Raw genomic sequence first — 11563 nt, 5'->3', positions numbered from 1 at the left:
ATCTCACTAGTTAATGTCAACTCGACTAAAACTTATTTAGTAGTTTTCAGGCTGTCAGTTTTCTGTTGCTGTCTGAGGAATCATTGAGATCTCCCCTCAGTTCCTTCTAAATGTTATCAACAGACCAGAAACAAGGTGAAAACTGAAAGGGGTTAGAATCTAGCTAATTTAAATGTAATGTATAATTTTGAGTTACTTCTAATTATGTGAAGATACTTTTGATGTGGCTTCCATTTTTTACATGCTTGCTGCTCTATGCTTGTATTTCATTTACAGAATTGAAAATAGTCCTTCTGCTAGCTGTCTGTGCGTCATGCTATTAAATTGTAAGCAACCTTGTAGAATGTTGGGGTGCATATTGTGCCTAAGTTGTGGCAGTTTTGCATGTATTTTAAAAATGATAGTTGCTGTTTCTTATAATTATCCAATAGCCTTTTTGTAAGGCACTGACCTTAGACACCTGTACAGTTCTGGAGTTTTGACTTTAAGGATAATAGGTCCAATTCACAAAGATCAGTGTTATGAGAGTAGAAGTTAATTCATCTTATTTTACTACTTTTTATTTTGTTTGATGAAACATGCAGTTTACAAAATCTGGAATTGTTATTGCATACTCAGCTTACTGTGTCATATGTGTATATAAACTGGTGTTATTTAAACCTCACATACTTTATTTGATCTATTACTGTGAAAAAATGAGGTTTTATTACAGTAATAGATCAAATAAAGTATTGAGGCTGAGAGTATTTTTTCTAACATTTTTGCAGTGTATTTTAGTAGCAGAAGTGGTGAAGCAAATACCATTTTGATTTCTGTCCTACTTACACTTTTACCACGTTTAAGTACACTATATTGCCAAAAGTATTGGGACACCCCTCCAAATCATTGGATTCAGGCGTTCCAATGGCCACAGATTATAAAAAATCAAGTACCAACGCATGCAGACTGCTTCTACAAACATTTGTGAAAGAATGGGTTGCTCTCGGGAGCTTAGTGAATTCAAGCTTGGTACCGTGATAGGTTGCCACCTGTGCAATAAGTCCATCCGTGAAATTTCCCTGCTACTAAATATTCCACAGTCAACTGTTAGGGGTATTATAACAAAGTGGAAGCAACTGGGAACAACAGCTACTGAGCCACGAAGTGGTAGGCCACGTAAAATGAAAGAGTGGGGTCAGTGCATGCTGAAGCGCACAATGCTCAGAAGTCACCAACTGTCTGCAGAGTCAATAGCTAAAGACCTCCAAAGTTCATGTGGCCTTCAGATTAGCACAACAACTGTGCATAGAGAGCTTCATGGTATGGATTTCCATAGCTGAGCAGAATGCATTGTGCCAAGTGTAAAGTTTGGTGGAGGGGGGATTATGGTGTGGGGTAGCTTTTCAGGGGCTGGGCTTGGCCCCTTAGTTCCAGTGAAGGGAACTCTTAGGTGTCAGCATACCAAGATATTATGGACAATTTCATATTCCCAATTTTGTGGGACCAGTTTGGAGATGGCCCCTTCCTGTTCCAACATGCACCAATGCACAAAGCAAGGTCCATAAAGACATGGATGAGCGAGTTTGGGGTGGAGGACTGACCTGCACAGAGTCCTGACTTCAACCCGATAGAACACCTTTGGGATGAATTAGAACAGAGACTGCGAGCCAGGCCTTCTCGTCCGACATAAATGCCTGACCTCACAAATGCGCTTCTGGAAGAATGGTCAAACATTACCATAGACAGACTCCTAAACCTTGTGGATAGCCTTCCCAGAAGAGTTGAATCTGTTATAGCTACAAAGGGTGGGCCAACTCAATATTGAACCCTACGGACTAAGACTGGCATGCCATTAAAGTTTATGCGCATGTAAAGGCAGGCGTCCCAATACTTTTGGCAATATAGTGTATATAAAGATTTCACATATAAGAAATCTCTTTGCCACCTGCATACTAATTTAAACTTAGGTTCAAAGGACTGATTTCTGAAATAGCACTATCAGTTTTTCCAAGCAGAGCGAGTATCTGAAATATTAGATTAAAGTGATTGATTGTAAATCCACACCTTGTAAAACATCCCATTCAGTTTAAAATGGAAATGAAAGGCAAAGCATTTATGTATACATATAAAAAATATAAAAAATAATTTTACAAGTAACCACATACCCTCTGTTCTCTGCTGCATAAGAACTAGGGGAAGAGATACAGCGGTACACCGGTCTTCCCAGTGAAAGGCTGTACAAGGGGAGTGTGTTCGAAGTCTGATAATTGGAGGTGAGCACAATAAGTTACCAGCACAGCTAAAGAACTGACCATTCTGTGCTCTCATACCTAGTATGGTACAACAGCCACATAACAGGTATATGAAATGTTGGGTTTACGTATTCTTTCTCTTTCAATCTTTATTGTCTTTTAACAAGAGAAATACAAAAGTCAAGCATGTGAATAGCCCATGCAAGGTTCCCTTCCTCTAGAAGGCACATGTACAGTCCCGTCTGAAGTCTGCCAATGAACATCTAATTGATTCAGAGAAGAACTGGGAGAAAGTTTTGTGGTCAGATGAGACCAAAATTGAGCTCTTTGGCATTAACTCAACTCCCTGTGTTTGGAGGAAGAAAAATGCTGAATATGACCCTAAGAACACCATCCCTACAGTCAAGCACCGAGGTGGAAACATTATGCTTTGGGGCTGGTTTTCTGCTAAAGGTACAGGCCAATTTTGCCGCATTGAGGGGCCAAAGGACAGAGCCATGTATTGTAAAATCTTGGATGAGAACCTTCTTCCCTCAGCCAGAACACTGAAGACAGGTCGTGAATAGGTCTTCCAGTATGACAATGACACAAAACATAACACCAAGGCAACAAAGGAGTGGCTCAAGAAGAAGCACATTAAGGTCATGCAGTGGCCTAGACAGTCTTTAATCCCATACAAAATTTATGGAGGGAGCTGGAACTTGCCAAATGTCAGCCAAGAAACCTTAAGGATTTAGAGAAGATTTGTAAAGAAGAATGAACCAAAATCTCTTCTGAGATGTGTGCAAACCTACAGGAACCATCTTACCTCTGTGCCTGCCAACAATGCTTTCTCCACCAAGTACTAAGTCATGTTTCTTTTGGGAATCAAATACTTATTTTACTCATTGAACTGCAACTCAATTTATAACATTTGTATCATGTGTTTTTTCTGTATTTTTGGTTGATATTCTGTTTCTATCATTTAAAACACACCTATGATAAAAATTATAGACACTTTATTTCTTTGTCAATGCGCAAACTTACAAAATCTGCAGCGGATCAAATAATTATTTTCCCTACTGTGTGAGATTCAAGGTTCCCAGACCTTAAGAAATTTAGCGTGGAGTCAATCCGAATACTAGACATTTGTTCGTGCAGCATCATAATGGTCCATCTTGCTTTAACCCCCAGGAAGGCCACCCACTGGGTCTTCCAGGCTTGCACTATAGTCCTTTTAGCTGAAATAATAAGATATGTGGCCAATTTCTGTTGTGTAGCCTGGAGGAGGGGAGCGGTGTCACTTAGCCCCCCCTTCCGAGGCGACTTCAGCACCCAGGCCTGGTGGGGCCTGCCGCGGCCTACCACAGCACACTCCCCCTGAAATCCATCCAGCAGTGAGCCTGCAGCCTGCAGCCCTAAAGGACCATCATAATTTGAATGTTTTGAAGCCAGAGACAGCCAGGAAACTGGTGTTTTTTTTAAAAGAGGTCAGCAATGGCAACCCATTGGCACTGCAACACTGATGACCAATGGGCAAATATCTCCCTAAAATCAGGCAGACACATTTGGGGCTGCATTGGGCCATTTAATTTCAGCCATTTTGTGCAAATCTAGTTTGGACAACTACTGTGCTATACATTTCAAGCCAAGAAAACAAGTTTTATATCCTGCAACATCTGAGCAAAGATCAGCATTAAATGTAAACTGATTAAAAGCACTGAACTAAGCTAAGATATATCTTTTTCAGTTGAGGTCTAAAATTTAAGTAAGAAATAAATGGGCAAAAATATTTTTTTCTCTTTAGCACAATTTTCTTTAACTTCCATTTTTACTAAGAGTAATATGCTCACAATTTTGACCTTGAGGTCACTGGAACATAATAATGTGTTAATAGAGGGATCTGTGTAGAAATTGCAAACTTTATAGACCTAATGTTGGCTAATAAGTTACGAGACATTGGTATTCCAGTTGCAAGCTTTACAGCTTACAACACATATAATCAGATTCACTCTCATAAGGTAATGTAACAGGAGACTCTGCAATGCCAAGAAAGATTAAGCTTTAGTGGTCAAAATCAATATTACTATCCCATATTGTGGTTAGGCCATTAGTGCATAACAGTAGAGTGGGCAAAAGAGAGGTAAAAGGCCCACTCCATTAGTCATGATTGGAAAACTGGAGAATCAGAAAGAAAGGGAAAGAAGAAGTGGAGCCAAAAAAAGAGAAAAAGAGAGAAGGAAGAGGAGTGGCAGGACCTGATGCAGGAGAAAAGAAGGGGAGGATAAGGACAGAAGGAGGAAAAAGAAGAGAGGGGATTAGGGGGAAAGAAGTGGGTACCCCAGAGGCCGCCATGGTAAGTTGTTTATTTGTAATAGGTCCCTTCTAAAGGTCCAGTAGATGCATGGTGACTCAGATTTTGAGGAACTTTTGCTGTGTATCATTTAAAATAGCTATTAGCTTCTCACTGATAAGTGTGCCCTATATGTTGCCTTTAACTTCAGTAAGATTATGGGGGGGATTTTTTGCACCTGAGCAATAGTTTGTTTTGTTGCTATAAAAATATGGAAAATAAGTTCACATTCACGACACAATAGGTTTTCAACAGGTTTAAGCAAAAGAGCCCCACAAGTCTTTACAAAGGTGACTTGAAGAATTGTATTGATCATTATTTATACCCGAACCCTTTAGCACACTTTCCATGCATCTGCTTCATAGAATATAGCCAAATACTAGAGATCTAACATGTCTGTAATTTGTTTACACAGTGTAGTAGTAATTTCAGAGTCTAACATATATGTTTTTGTGATCACAAGTGCTCAAATGATGTTGCTTGAATGGCATATTCATACCGAGGATTTGGTTTCTGAATTGTACTTACTCAAGTTACTGCTTGCAATTCCTGGAAACAATTAACATTCTAGAAAGTTTAAATAGATGTAGTTTACATATGTGTATCAAAAATAATATTGTGGTACCTTCCTAACATGCCCCTGTTTTTGTTACAGTAACTCCATCCTAATGCTATGTGGCTTCCTCTGCTAGTGGTGTTGAGTCTGATCTTCCTATACAGGTGGTATAGACAGAGTCAGATACTGGAGGATCTTTCAGATAAATATGTCTTTATTACTGGATGTGACACTGGATTTGGCAACCTGTTGGCAAAACAGCTGGACAGTCAGGGAATGAATGTTCTGGCTGCTTGTTTGACGGAGAAGGGGGCACAGAACCTAAAGAAAGAGGCCTCTGGTAGACTTCAAACAGTAATACTGGATGTCACCGACAGTCAAAGTGTCAACTCTGCTGCCAAGTGGGTTTCCACTATTGTTAAAGAAAAAGGTGGTAAGTGCGTTTCCAGCATTTCTATTTTTATTGTGCATATTTTTCTTATCCGCTCTATTTAATTGTGCACATACAGTGCTCAGCTTAAATGAGTACACCCCTTTTGAAAAGTAAGATTTTGTTCAATATCTCAATGCACACAAGAACAATTTCCAACATTTTTACAAAACTGAGTTTTATAGAACATTTGTTTAGCTCATTACATGAAAGTAAGGTTAATAATATAACTTAGATTACATAATCTTCAGTTTTAATCAAATTAGTTGATGAAAAAATGAATACACCCCACAACAAATACTACTACATCTAGTATTTTGTATGAACTCCATGATTTGTAAGGACAGCACCAAGTCTTCTAGGCATGGAATGAACAAGTTGGCAACATATTAAAAGCAGCATCTATTTTTTTCTATTCTTCAAGAACGACCTCTTTCAGAGTCTGGATGCTGGATGGAGAGTGATGCTCAACTTGTCTCCTCAGAATTCCCCATAGGTGTTTGATTGGGTTCATATCAGGAGACAAATAGTACTTGGCCACTGACTCACTTTCACCCTGTTCTTCTTCAGAAATGCAACCGTGGCCTTAGATGTGTGTTTTGGATCATTGTCATGTTGAAAAAGTGCATGACGACCAATGGCACGGAGCGATTGTAACATCTTCTCTTTCAATATAGAGCTATTCGTCTGTGAATTCATGATGCCACCAATGAAATGCATCTCCCCGACACCAGCAGCACTCATGCAGCCCTACAGAAGAATACTGCCACCACCATGTTTCATTGTAGGCACCATGCATTTTTCTTTGTACTCCTCACCTTTGCGACACCATACAGTTTTGAAGCCATCAGTCCCAAAAAACATTTATCTTGGTCACATCACTCCAGAGCACAGAGCATCATGATAGAGACCCCACATTATTGAAGTTTACAGCCATTGATTCTATCATACCTCATTGGAGAGGGGGGCATAAGAGGATAGCCGTATCACAATTGGAAACTAAATGGATAGTGGACATGAAGGCCCTATCCCCCCAAGGCCTGAACGTGGATCTAGATATAAACTGTTTCATAGATAACAGTTGATTTTAACATTTTGCAGGTTTTTATCTGATCAGTTTAATAACATTAATGTTTTTTTTATGGCCTGATGTGATTATCACGTGGGTTTTTGTAATATGTAGCGATGTAACCTCTGAGTTGTTTATACTCGTATAAGAGTGAACATTATCACCACATTATTTTATATGATCATTTATATTACTTGAAGTTTTTTGTGATTTTATTGTCCCATTTTATTTGTTTTTTAACCCATTATATTTGTAATGTTACTTTTTAGATTTATTGTGTATTTATAAACTGATTGTGTTATATTTATTGGGATGCCAATATATGTGCAGGAATGGTCAACATTTGCTGTACATGTGTATAAGGTGGGCATTGAGGATTTATGACAGGTGTCCTCAACAAAATGGATTCCGTTTGTCCATATTTGGGGACATGTGCCCTGCTTCCCTATATCCTCACAGGTAATCTGTTCCCACAGGTAATTTGTGGGGGGTTTTTAGCCAGTCTCCTTTCACTTTGTGGGCTACAATGCGGTTTGTGGCCCACAAAACATGTCCCCTTGTATTATGCAGCCTCCCGTTTATGGATGTGGCTGAAGGAGGGTACAGGTCTGTGGTGAGGGCAGAGCCAGCGGTGCACCTCGCGGTCCATACTGTTTCCAAGATGGCCGCGGCGTGTGACGTCAATCGGGCACACGCGGCTCGTCGAGGATTGCGGGGGGACGGCTGAGGATGCAGCAATGTGCTTGTAGGATGCGCACTGGCTCCAAAATGGCCGCGGCGTGTGACGTCATTCGCGCATGCGCGGTTGCAACTAGCGGCGCGTGGCGGTAACTGCGCATGCTCGGCTATTTATATATAGGAAGTGTCATTTAGAGAGGATTCACCCCTTTGATAACGTGCGTTTCGCACGAAACATGTCAGGGGAATCCCCTATTTTGACGCTGTTTTCTTCCAGATGTTTGACTTCTATGCTTTTTGAAGGTTTGATGGAATAACCTCTTTACTGTTGTGCATGTGAGTGCCCTGCAATTTTTACAACCTTTGGATCTAATAAACGAGATTACACTATTAGTACCATTTTGCCTCCCGGGCTCGTTTATCTCGAGCTAACTAGGGAGGAGTGGATCCTGGAGTCTGAACGGCGGTGGACCTTCTGGTGTGCTTATGATGACCCCCAAGTGTGAGTGACACCATTCCTGGGAGTCTGCTACAGCCCTAGATGACGCCATTCCGGTGACCAGACCCCGAAGTCTCCACGGATTATTTACATACAACGCCCAGTTTGTATGTACTTCTGGTAAGTGCATTATTGTACTATCACCCTATGGAGTAACCAGGAGTATATCACATCACCTTGATTACTGCAATTTTGGAACGCCTTCTCATTAACAGGACTTCTAATTTGTTATATGAAAGAATAATTTATTTTGAGCATTTTGCTTGCACTTGATGGTCAATATAATTTTAGCGCTGCATTTCTTAGATTATATATAGTACTTGGCCACTGACTCACTTTCACCCTGTTCTTCTTCAGAAATGCAACCGTGGCCTTAGATGTGTGTTTTGGATCATTGTCATGTTGAAAAAGTGCATGACGACCAATGGCACAGAGCGATTGTAACATCTTCTCTTTCAATATAGAGCTATTCGTCTGTGAATTCATGATGCCACCAATGAAATGCATCTCCCCGACACCAGCAGCACTCATGCAGCCCTACAGAAGAATACTGCCACCACCATGTTTCATTGTAGGCACCATGCATTTTTCTTTGTACTCCTCACTTTTGCGACACCATTCAGTTTTGAAGCCATCAGTTCCAAAAAACATTTATCTTGGTCGCATCACTCCAAAGCACAGAGTCCCAGTAGTCTTCTTTTTCAGCATGGGCCCTGGCAAATTCTAGGTGGGCTTTTTTGTGCATGAGCTTTAGGAGATTTAGGAGATGCTTCCTTCGTGGAAGACACCCATGCATGCCATTAATCTGCAGTGTATGCCGTATTGTGTCATGGGAAACAATCACTCTAGTTTGGCTGTCTACTTCTTAGGCTAACTGCAAGGTGATTTTTTTTCAACCTTTCTCATCAGAAGACACTCCTGTCGAGGTGTTAACTGGATGGCCTGGACATCTCTGTGAGATGGTTGCAGTTCGATCTTTGTTAAATGTTTGTATCACTTTTGCTACAGTATTCTGATGGATAAGTAAAGCTTTGCTGATCTTCTTGTAGCCTTCACCTTTCTAAAGCTTTGCAAAGAAATTATTTTCTTTCTCAGGCCTTGTGACATTTCTCTTCCGTGTGGTGCCATTGCTGACAGCATTAAATAGGAGGGGTTTTCTTTGTTAGGCAACGCCCATTTTTAAATCAACTGTCTGCTGGACACCTGTTTAATGAATAATTAGACTTACCTGTAGTTGAATTCTTGTTAATTAGGATTTTGTTGTATAAAATTTAGCTTTGCTCCTAAGATTTTCATTGGGGTGTATTCATTTTTGCAACATGGTCTTGAATGAATTTGTTAGGAAAAATACTTTTTTGTGTGTGCAAATTAACAAATCTTGTTTGCAATCAATGCCCCACCTTTGTGGGAGTATTTTGTAATATAGTGTCCCATAGAAAATGTTGATTCTGAAAGGAAAGTGAAGGTTTTCTGACAAATCTGTTAGGGTGTACTCATTTATGCTGAGCACTGTATATCTATCATAGAGTTCCCTTATTGTATAGTATCCACAAATGTTTACTAAAATTATTAAAGTGTAAAGATGTCCATAGCTGGGTAGAATTTTTGAACGAAAAGTCTTAGGAAAAGAATGTTCTCAGAAAGTTTTTGATTTTCTAATCATTAGGACATTAATTTTTGACTGCAGTGATGAGAAAATTCAAAGGAACAGGATGGAAAATTTTTCTAAGACAAACAAATTTATAACAGTGTCCCTGATTTATGTTTAGCAAAGTCCTTTCATTCCAAAATAAAATGTTAAAAGCAAACAAAATCTTTCAAACAACAGTCAAATGTTCTGAGAATTTTCATACAAATGTTTCTAAGAATTGTTGTTTGAAATTCTATCAATTTATGGCCAGCTTAAGTTTGAGCAAAATTAATGAATCATATTCAATACATGTCTGCAACACATTCGCATTTCTTTATGTCTGTGAATGTTCTCATTTATCCAGTTTATGGTATATCAAGTTGTGGTTAGTCACAGCCAGCTGGACTTGGTCTGAAATGCTGAAGATGTTTTGTACCTTATCAAACCACTTCTTCAGTTCCCAGAGAGTCAGGAAGATACCCCAGCATTTCCATTCGCACCTTAGGATACTTTAATCCAATCACCATGGAATGTGTAAATATTGATTGCCCAAGATCAGGGTGGGAGGTATGAAAGTTGGGGTGCTATCCTGTCCCAGTTACATAACAACTTTGTTGGTGTCAGGAAGCCTTTTGTCAAATCACTAGAGTATAGATCAGGGGTAGGCAAACTTTGAGAGGTGAAGATCTACCTGAACAACATAAAAGAGATCGAATATCACCGGAGTTCAGTGCCATTAAAAAAAACAGAAATTAACTAGCAAGGCCTAACTAAATAGTAAGGGAAATATAGAAAAATATAATAAAACAAATGTCACTGTAAAAATACCAACTTAGCCTAATAGACAGTATCATTTAGTAGGGCAGTGGATGGTGTCAGTCAGTAGAGCAGTGGATAGTGTCAGTCAGCAGGGCAGTGGGCAGTGTCAGTAGGCCAGAGGTTGGTGCCAGTCAGTAGAGCAGTGGATGGTGTCAGTAGAGCAGTGAACAGTGTCAGTCAGTGTGGCAGTGGACAGTGTCAGTAGGGCAGAGGTTGGTGTCAGTAGGGCAGTGGATAGTGTCAGTAGGGCAGAGGTTGATGTCAGTAGGGCAGTGGATGGTGTACGTAGAGCAGTGGATGATGTCAGTCAGTGCAGCAGTGGACAGTGTCAGTAGGGCAAAGGTTGGTGCCAGTAGGGCAGTGGATGGTGTCAGTAGTTTTTATTTTTACAATTTTATTTTGTATTATTTATCAAATTTTTTTAGGAGCCCAATTGAAAGGGGAGTAATGACAGGAGGGGCAGCGGGGGAAGCGTTTATTAGAACTGATCCCCTGAATTTCCCTCTTACAGCAGTTCTACACTGGTGGGAGGGCTAGGAGGAGATGCTAGCTTTCAGCTGCTCCAGGAGGACAATAAAGGGGATCATCATAAGGCAGGTATTTTAAATATACAATACAAGCTGTATGCTGGGCACCAACATAAGACTGCTTAGGCAGCTGCCATAGGGCACTAGGATAGTTAGGCAGAAAAATCCCAATCCCCAGCCACTTGCTGGGAATTCAGATTTTTAAAATACCTGTCCATGGGATGGGAAAAGGACGCTTTTGCAGGGCTACAGGTCTCTGCTATGGGAGAAAGAGGGAGCAGAGGACACTACTGTGGTGGGGGGGTGGGGTGATGTGAAGGGCAGTAGATGACACTGCTCTTGGGGGTGGCCCTGCAGTGACCTCTGGCCCCCTTCCCCCCAGACAGCAATGTCCTCTGCCCCCCCCCTTCCCTCCCAAAGCAGTGTTCCAAGCAGTATCCTACCTTTGTACAGAAGAGAGTCGAAAGCAGCACAGTTCTGGACTGACAGTGTCTTCCCCCTTCCCCGAACCTCATCTGCTGCTGCTGTCATGCTCACTGCAAAAGGGGAGAGCGAAAGGCAGCCCTGCTCAGGATGGAGGATGGGAGGAGGAGCTGGCCAAATTAACATTTCATACTAACAAGCTGGTAATTGGTTGCTAGGACCGACATAGCAGCCAATCACCTGCGGGTTAATATGAAAAGTTAATTTGGCCAGCTCCTCTTCTCGCCCTCCGTCCTGAGCAGTGCTGCCTTTCGCTCTCCCCTGTGCACTGAGAATGACAGCAGTGGAGAAGGCTGGGGGCAGGTAGGA

The 11563-nt window shown here is 40.9% G+C and overlaps 1 protein-coding gene across 3 annotated transcripts in view; it reads left to right on the top strand.

Annotated features, from left to right (window-relative positions):
- Window positions 1–11563, top strand: part of LOC149473371 (retinol dehydrogenase 16-like) — a 52393-nt gene that overhangs the window by 11792 nt on the left and 29038 nt on the right. The window contains exons 1-3 of one of the 3 annotated variants that reach the window (XM_089680900.1): window positions 88–135; window positions 2167–2252; window positions 5219–5552. In XM_089680900.1, coding sequence (XP_089537026.1) covers window positions 5237–5552 — 316 coding nt within the window. In that variant the 5' untranslated portion in view covers window positions 88–135; window positions 2167–2252; window positions 5219–5236. Of the gene's footprint in view, window positions 1–43; window positions 136–2166; window positions 2253–5218; window positions 5553–11563 lie in introns of those variants that run through there. The other 2 variants (XM_089680895.1, XM_089680897.1) reach the window with 2 other exon arrangements.

This window comes from Staurois parvus, unplaced genomic scaffold (assembly GCF_062004578.1).
Source record: "Staurois parvus isolate SC_StPar_1 unplaced genomic scaffold, SC_StPar_1.0 ptg000017l, whole genome shotgun sequence".
Classification (NCBI taxonomy): Eukaryota; Metazoa; Chordata; class Amphibia; order Anura; family Ranidae; genus Staurois; species Staurois parvus.
This window is presented reverse-complemented; position numbering and strand designations above follow the sequence as displayed.